This window comes from Catharus ustulatus, chromosome 8 (assembly GCF_009819885.2).
Source record: "Catharus ustulatus isolate bCatUst1 chromosome 8, bCatUst1.pri.v2, whole genome shotgun sequence".
Lineage (NCBI taxonomy): Eukaryota > Metazoa > Chordata > Aves > Passeriformes > Turdidae > Catharus > Catharus ustulatus.
Window position 1 is genome coordinate 29,791,105 of NC_046228.1, and position 9,005 is coordinate 29,800,109.

The 9,005-nt window shown below is 42.1% G+C and overlaps 1 protein-coding gene across 1 annotated transcript; it reads left to right on the top strand.

Moving 5' to 3' along the window:
* Positions 1-391: 391 nt before the first annotated feature.
* Positions 392-8,799, top strand: CDK1 (cyclin dependent kinase 1). Its single transcript, XM_033066242.1, has 8 exons — positions 392-418; positions 1,172-1,222; positions 2,591-2,747; positions 3,791-3,914; positions 4,300-4,470; positions 5,012-5,175; positions 5,292-5,433; positions 8,458-8,799. The coding sequence occupies exons 2-8, from the start codon at positions 1,186-1,188 to the stop codon at positions 8,569-8,571; spliced, it is 909 nt and encodes a 302-aa protein (XP_032922133.1). The 5' UTR covers positions 392-418; positions 1,172-1,185; the 3' UTR covers positions 8,572-8,799.
* Positions 8,800-9,005: the final 206 nt, after the last annotated feature.

The window sequence follows — 9,005 nt, forward strand, 5'->3', positions numbered from 1 at the left end:
TGTGTGAGCAGGGAGATGGGACCAGGCGATCCACAGGTGTCCCTTGCAGCCCGACCTATTCTGGAATCGGGACCAGTCCGCCCAGCGCCCCGTATCACCCACCCGCCCGGCCGGACTGCCTCCACGCGCGCCATCCGTGAACCACGGGGACATCCGGTGTATGCTCAGTTTGCAGCGCCCGGCCGTGCAGCATTTCTCGGTTTCCCCCTCCCGGAGCCGCCAGCCGCCCTTCGGGCCTCGCTTTGGCGCGGAGCGCGCTGATTGGCCGCTTTGAACGGGCCCGGCGCGGCGCCATTGGCGGAGCGCGGCCCGGCGGCCGGTTCGAATGCGCGGCGGCCCCGCCCCCGGCTCGCGCGGCGCTGCGGACGTGCCTGTGCGGCGGCGGCTCGTGCGGCGCGCGCGCGCAGCGGCTCCGCAGGTGAGGGGCGCGCGGCGGGGCCGTTGGCAGCGGGGGCCGGGGCAGAGGGATGCGGGGCCCCGCTCCCCAGCCCGGGGGGACAGCGCGGCCGCCCGGCCCTTCCCGGTCTGCGGCGGGGAGCGCCCCGGAGAGCTGGGCAGGGAGCGGGGGAGCGCCCTGGGCCGGCGGGAGCGGGGCTGGGCTGCACCGAGCGGGCGCTGGCCGGAGCCGGCAGCCTCCCAGAGCCGTAGGTAACTCGGATGGGCTCGGTGTCTGTGACCCCCCCCCCGAGGCGGTGCTGGTCTGGAGCGGCGGGGGAGGTGCAGTGCCGGAGCTGTGCGGGGCACTCAGCCGGTGACGCTCTGGGTCGGTGTGCCCTGGCTCGGCTAACACCCGGATCTTTACATAGTGCCGTTCCTGTCTGTTTCTAGCTTATTCCTCTTGAGAGAGTAGCTAGGGGAAACTGATGAGTAGGGTGCAATTACTTCAGTTCCCTGGAGGAGCTAGACCTATTTTTTTTTTTTTTTTTTTTTTTTTTTTTTGCCTCCTTGGAGTTATTACCACTCGTACTTTGTGCTGTAGTTTTTCTAGCTGGATTTCTGAATAAATGTGTTCTGTATTTTTGTTGATGAGAACAGTTAAGTGTTTCACATTTCATCGTAATTATGTGAGGCACAGCTTCTAAAGAGTTGGCATAGGTTCAGTGACTTGTCTCTGTTCAGGACAGCAACTGTTGACTCTCATTTTTCGTTTCTTTTTTCCTGTCCATTTCAGGAATAAGCACAGCAATGGATGATTACACAAAAATAGAGAAGATTGGGGAAGGTAAGTATGGGGAACAGTGAGCCTTTAAATGCTCCACAGTCTGAGCTCTGAAGTGTCCCAGAAGCTCTGTGCACTCTGTTACCGGAACCAGAGATCCAACCAAGTGGCTAAATAAGCCTGTGACTTAATTACTGTGGTAGTTATATCTATATCTGTAAAAGCTTTCAGCCTGCCCCCTTTTTTGACGGTAACATGGTCTTTTTAAAACAACTTACCAGTGTTGAAAAGCGTCTGCCTTCATTTTCATGGCTAATGGTGTAACATTCCTCCAAAAGGGAGAAAAAAACGTGTTCTGAGTCCTGAAACCAGCTTACAGTTTAGGAAGCACCCCGATTTCTCCGAGTATGAACTTACCAGTTGCCTCTGGTGTTGTGCAATGTGTTGTTTTGCTCCTGTTAGGGAGTAGTACTTTCTGGTTTGTTCTGCTGTCATTATGTATGGGCAGTGTGGGTGTCAAGAGAAAGCAAGATGGAGAAATTAATTTTTAACAATTACTTTACATTGAGGCACTAAGAAGATGGCTTCAATGCAGATGTTAGTCACAAACCCCCTGTTACTGAAAATACAACACGTGTTGACTGTAGAAGTCAGTGTATTTTATAACACACTGCATAAGGCTAGAGCCTTGAAAATTCAAAGTACATTGCTCTGAGATTACACAGTCTAAGGCAATAGCAAAAGGTGTGTTTGGATCTTGCAACAAAACTTTGTAACCAAAGCTTTCTGTGTAAATTTTCCTTAAATAAACTCGTTTGGGCTCCGTGTGAGGGACTAATGCTTCAAGAAGGGTACAAGAGAAGGCTTGCACTGTCCTGGTTTGAGGGTTCTACTTCTGTGAATGCTGATGGTTAAGATGGATTGATTTGAGATTTACTATTGGTTCCGATTTCAGCTTCTGCTGAGACCCACAGCACTAGCCTCTCTCCTTCACTGAGGATTGTGCCAGAGGCATTTCTACAGCTCACACCCATGGATGGCTGGATCTCAGACTGCAGAAGAAGCACTACTTCCATTTGCAGCTAAACCTTTAGCATTTTAATATGATGTATCAATGGCAAAATCATCATCCTTTATAAAGATGATGAAACTTAATATACTTAAACCTCAAATAGTATCTGATTTTGTAACTACATCTTCCAAATATTCACCTTTCACACTTAGGCTTCTAAGGAATCTATCCTAATAAATGCTACACTTCATGGGTGGCATGCTTTAAACAAGCAAAAATATTGCTCAGTTAAACTCCACAGCTAAGTAGTAGTTTGTAATCTAAACCACAGCTCCATTTGTAAGGACTCGTGTTTGCAATAGGTTATTTGTACCTGAAGCTGGTACTTCCTATATTTGTTTCACTGTCTTTTTGTTCAGGTACCTATGGTGTTGTGTATAAAGGTCGTCACAAAACCACGGGCCAAGTGGTTGCAATGAAGAAAATACGTCTAGAAAGTGAGGAGGAAGGTGTTCCAAGCACTGCTATCCGAGAAATTTCTTTATTAAAAGAGCTGAATCATCCCAATATAGTCTGGTATGCATATACTAGTATTTAGCTAAACTCTTGGAGGGGCACTAGGTCCCATCAGATCATAAATTTTCACTCATCTAGTGAGGTGAGAACCTCTCTGCTTAATACAGTGTCTGCTTTGCAGCAAATAGTTTAAATTCCATATTTATGCCAGTTTTCTAATTAGGCCTTCCTTATGCTGCCCGTTTTTGTTCTAGGAATCTAACGAGTTTTGTTAATTTAGAAGTTTCTGTAAATTCTTTTCAGAGAGGTTTTTGTGATAATGGAGGCAGCATAACTCAGGAAAACTGGCTGTAGCTGTTACTTCAGGCAATCTCAAACCTTAGAATAGACCATTAGACGAAGGTGTTCTGATGTTCCCCCCTGCTGTTCTGTGGCAGGAATTTAGATGTGTTTTGATGCTGTCATAGCTAGCACACCTGAGCTATGCGTGAGCTTCCATCAGTAGCTACTCGACATGTAAAAATGATTGCAGCTATTGTCTTCTCCACAATATATTTGCTTGCTCTTTGATGCAGCAAAATACTTGATCTTTAATGTGCCTTAAAACTGGCCAAATTCCAGCCAGGTAGTGTCTCAATGTATGTATGCTTGGGTTTAGGACCCTCTACACTCTAATAATGATGAAGAAGATACGTAAAATTGTGTTCAAATCCTGCTGTGTATATTAGATTCCTATTATATTTTCCCTTAAACCCTCCTAGTAATTCAGGCTCTGCTGTGAAAGCCTGCTTCAAAGAGAAGCCAGGCACCAACACACACAAGTGGGGTTTTTTTAAACTGCAACAGTATTTTTTCTTCAGACTCCCGTGTCTGATTTGAGAGAACATAAGTTTAAGAGGAAGCATATAGGCTTTTATCTGTTTGACACTATTTTAGATACACTTGACTTTCCAGATGACAGTATAACTCACTAAGTCTGTTGTTTGAAGACTTGTAAGACTTCTATAATAGGAACCTGGAAATATCATCTTGTAATGGTGTTGAGAGAGGAAATGCGAGTTCATGCCTTTTGCAGCGGAAGTAATTGTATACTGAATTTTTAGCCTTCAGGATGTTCTCATGCAGGATTCAAGACTGTACCTCGTCTTTGAATTCCTTTCCATGGATCTCAAGAAATACTTGGATAGTATTCCATCTGGCCAGTATTTGGAGCGTTCACGTGTTAAGGTAATGAGGACAATATCTTCACCTAAGAGGGAATTTAATTTAAAGATGACCTATTAAGCCATAAGCAGCTCTTATTTTCAGTATAATTAACTCCTTGAAGAGAAATGAAAGGTTAAATAAGCAGCTGTAGATAAGATGAATGTGGGTTTTGCTTTCAAATGCCACTTGAAAATCTTTTAATTACTTAGATTAAACTGCCTTGAACTAATCTTCAGAATTAATTTGTGTAGCTTTTTGATTGATATTAATATCAGCAATGCTTTGCATCTCCATTTCCTGCTGCTGTGGGGAGAGCTAATGAAACACCTTTGTGTTGCAGGACAAACTCACATATGTACTAAAGGTAACTCCTTTCTTTTCTTTCCTACCACCTCATCCTTTCTAGAGCTATCTGTACCAAATTTTGCAAGGTATTGTCTTCTGCCACTCAAGAAGAGTTCTGCACAGAGACTTGAAACCTCAGAATCTTCTGATAGATGACAAGGGGGTGATTAAACTGGCAGACTTCGGGTTGGCCCGAGCCTTTGGAATTCCAGTGCGGGTCTACACTCATGAAGTGAGTTGGGACATACTTCTGGTGGTACTTGCTTCCTGCTAAGAACTGATTCTGAAACAGCTAAAAATAATCTTTTTTCAAGCCATAAGCTAACAAAACTATGAAAAAACTATGTTTTGTTTTCCAAAACAGTTTTCCACCTCTTTGACTGCAGTTTCACTTTAAGGTTCCAAAGCATTTTGTGAATTCCACTCACAGTGAGTCAGATGGACTCAAACTTGTTGTTCACTGTCTCATGAAGATGTTTTTGCTTTGCAAAGCACTTGGGTTTGAGGGGTTTTGTGGCTGGGTGCCAAAGGATTCCTCCTGCTCACAGGGAAGTTGTGCAGACAGCTGCTTTTCTTGAAGTAGAAGCTACTGCAATGGAGTTGGTTTGTCTACAAATGAAGTTTAAAACTAGTATTACACTTCCACTAAAACGTGCAGTATTGGCTACTTTTAGCAAAAAACTGTGAATGCTGCTTAATAAGGAATGAGACATTTATCTTGCAGTCAATTAAAGGACCTAATTCCACCAACTTTACTTTTCCTTGTTCCACAGGTAGTGACACTATGGTACAGGTCTCCAGAGGTGTTGCTGGGATCTGCTCGTTACTCTACTCCTGTAGATATCTGGAGCATAGGGACCATATTTGCTGAGCTGGCCACTAAAAAGCCACTTTTCCATGGGGATTCAGAGATTGACCAGATCTTCAGAATCTTCAGGTATGTAAGGCTAAACTTTTCCTTGCTACCTGTGTGGCACCACACAACAGTTTTATGTAATAGGACGTAACAGATTTCAGATTAAATTGCTTATTATTTTGCTTATGCTTGCACAGAGCTCTAGGGACCCCCAACAACGAGGTATGGCCTGAGGTGGAATCCCTTCAAGACTATAAAAACACATTCCCAAAATGGAAACCTGTCAGCCTTGAAACACATGTCAAAAACTTGGATAAAGATGGCCTTGATCTGCTGGCTGTAAGTAGTCTGTCCTAAACTGCTGATTAAGAAACTGAGTGGGTTGTTTAAAATACTCCAGAATACACAAAGCTGTAGTAATTGGGGCTAGAAGGAAAACATGGAGATCTCCAAGCTGTCAGCAGTGGTATGAGCCTTCACTCTTGTAGAACTGACACCTTGTGTGACATTCACTCCTTTCACAAGTAATACCAGACTATTTCTCACATGAAGCAATTATGCCTCAGCTTTTTTTATAATAATATGCCAGTTACAACTTGAAAGTGAGGATGAGGCTTTACAAAGAGGTTTAGGTGAAGGCTTCTACCCATAAAGTAGCTGTCACCTTTCTGCTGCCAGCACCAGTTGTGCTGTGGCTGTATGACTGCTGAGCCAGTTGGAAATGCTCATTTTATGGTAGCATATGGATTAATCTTGGTGGGTTCATCTTGGTTAAACTTTCAGGATGGTCTTAACTGAATAAGCAAGAATAGAAACAGCTGAATGTATTGATTAACTGAGACAAGAAACTTAGCTCAAGTCTGTCTCAATTGTCCTTAAATTTTGAGCTAAATATTTTTAGCTGTGGTGTATTAACTTTTAATTGGTATATTTTGTGTCTAGTGTGAGTTTCCTTTAGCTCTGTGGCCGGGCAGTTAAAATCCCACACCAGGCTTTTGATTGGAGAACTCATCAGTCTTTTCCATTTAGTGCTCTTCCATCTCATGTGCTGCCACTGTGGGCTAATTTAGCTCACATCTTAGGTGTGCTCTTAGATGTCCTGAGGTATAATGATATACCTTGGTTATCATTTGGCTGCGCTGTACAAATGCAGAACAGACTTAGATTTGGGGGCGTGTCTAAAGACAAGCTGACACTTCAGAACCCCTTTGTACAGCAGTACATGTGTACCTGGTTTATGGCTGTAAGCAGTCACAAAGCAGTTCATTGCCCATCTTGTTAATATGGCAGAATACTCTGAATAAAGCAGTGTTACCCAGGAAGCTCAAATTGTCACAATTTCTCAGTTTTCTTTGGAGGACAGAGCCCCAGTTCACACTGACAGCCTGAACATGTAGTTGTCCTGGATAGCTCTGAACCTTGCAGCACAGTTGTCTTACAGAGATAAGACCCCTGACAGCATCTTTATTAAATCAGTTTGAAAGAGAATTGTTGCTGACTGTATTTACAAACTGAAGTCAATGAAACGGGCAGGAGAATCTTGTTGTAACAGCTGTATGAAAAGGACCTGCCAAGGGCTTATCTGAGCTTAGGTGGGGCTTCACTGTGTGAAGCTAATGGTTGGGGCTGCTGCTAATAAAGACAAAAAAAAGTACTAGTTCTTCATGGTGTTGACATAATTCTAGTCTCCAAGAATATTAAATTCTCTAAAGTCTTGTAAAGTTCTGCCTTAATCGATGTTGACATTTTAGTTTCCTATTAGTGCCTGGTGACAGTGGTATTCCTGACTGGTATCCCTTTAAGTTTCCTATGGCTCTTTTAAGCCTTTTAAACCCATAATGTAACTTTAAAGGCGACAAAACTGAATGGTTTGTTCTACAGCACAAATGCAGATATGTCAATGAAAATGTTTTAATGATTAATTTTTTTCTAAGACTATTGCAGATGGAATCGGTATGTAAAGGAGCTGTCTTTGAAAATGTCTTAACACAAAAATGTGTAGTTCAAATTGCATGAGTGAGGTTGTGAGTTTAAGAACTTCATAAGCTAAATGACTTCTATGGCTAGCATTTCAAAGCACTTGATTGACGTCTGTCCTCAAAAACTTTGAATTACCAGGACAGTAGGTGCCAGAAAAAACTAATCTTCCAGACTGCTCAGAAGTCGTCTTCTTCACTTACTCTATCAGTTGTGGTGCTGTAGTCTCAGTGTCACGGCATCCCTTTTTCAGATAAATTTCCCTCTTTCAGTCAATTTTGAGAGAACCTTTGATATTGGAATTAACTATAGGACACTGTTCTGGGTATAGGTAATGGGAACTTGCCACAAGGTAAAATTGGACATGCAGGGTTAAATCTAGAGGCAGCATTGTATTTGGCAGGAGTTCAGAGAATATAAATGCAAATTCAGTGGTTTAAATCGACTTGGAAGACTCCCTGTAGAATGAAATGTAAAGATAGTTAAATGTCAAGACTGAATATTGGGCAGAGTAATACTGGTTAAGTTTTGTTCTGGAAGACAGATCTGTTGTGCAGACAGTGGAGAGGTGAGGCAGCTGATGGAATCCTGATTTACTTGAATTTGAAATGGTCTATTGTTTAGTAAGGAGAAATAAAAAGACTGCTCCTTTTGGGTCTAGTACAAAACTATTGAATGCTTAATTCCTTTTTTGACCCCCTTGTATGACATAAGCTATACTTTTTTTGAATGGCTAGAAAAACTAATTTCCTGCCATTTTAGAAACTTGAGGGTTATTTTGTTGTCTGTGACACCTCCCTCTTTTTGCTCTCATCACCTTTGAGGTATTCAATTGAAGAATTTTATTGCAAAGAGACTCAACATTTTAACTGTTTTCTTCAGTTCTACCTGCTTGTTGTCAAAATCCAATTTGGATTTTGAAACAGGGTGAGCATTCTCTTATTTTAATTGTAAAGTCACCAATCTGAGCAGAAGCAATTTGACATCCCTTTGTTCAGTGTCAGTAACAAAACAAGTGTAAGACCACTTGTCCTTGTAAACATTTAGAGCTTTAAGAGCCTAAAGCTTATTAATTTCTCTCAGTAAGAAGCTGAAACAATGATTGCTGCTTGGTGCCTGGTTCTGGATTTAGTTCAGTGAATGTAACCACACACAGGCAAGGGGTTGGTTATTGAACAGGGGGGTGAATGGGATTCTTCATTTTCTGAGATGTTATGCACTGCTACTGACTTGTAGGGGAAATAACCTCTCCAACTAGGAGAGCACAGAGCAAAGGAGGGAAATGTCTTTATGGTTACTTTGTTATTATTGTTAAATATATATCTATTTAACATTATTTTAGTTCACATTTCATGAGCAAGTAAATGTGTTTCCTCTTTCTTTCAGAAAATGTTGATTTATGATCCTGCAAAAAGAATTTCTGGCAAAATGGCCTTGAACCATCCATATTTTGATGACTTGGATAAATCCACTCTTCCTGCTAATCTGATTAAGAAATAGGTCTTTGGACTAAATCATCCAGGATGAAATGATTGTGATTACTTTTACTCTTAAGTCTGCAATTTGTATGTCTGTCTTTTTGCTCTCAAGATTTGGCTGTATTCTGTTTGTTTTGGTTTAAGTGTTATCTAAATGTAAATATTAACCTGTTAGTACTGAGTTCAAATACAATGCAAATATTGCTGCAATTAATGCAGTCAACTTTCTATAAATAAAGCTTTAACCCCAGTGAAGGACTGAACTTATTTCCTGCCCATGGCTGCTCTACAGATGGACTCTTGTTTTCTTTGGAAGGCACTGGAAAGGTACCAGTTGGCTGAAAACGCTGCTAACCCAAACTTCTAAATGGTTGCTCCTGATCTGATAGGAAATTCTCAATTTTGAGTTGTTTCAGTGTTATGTCAGTAAGAATTTTAGTTGAGCATGGCAACTGA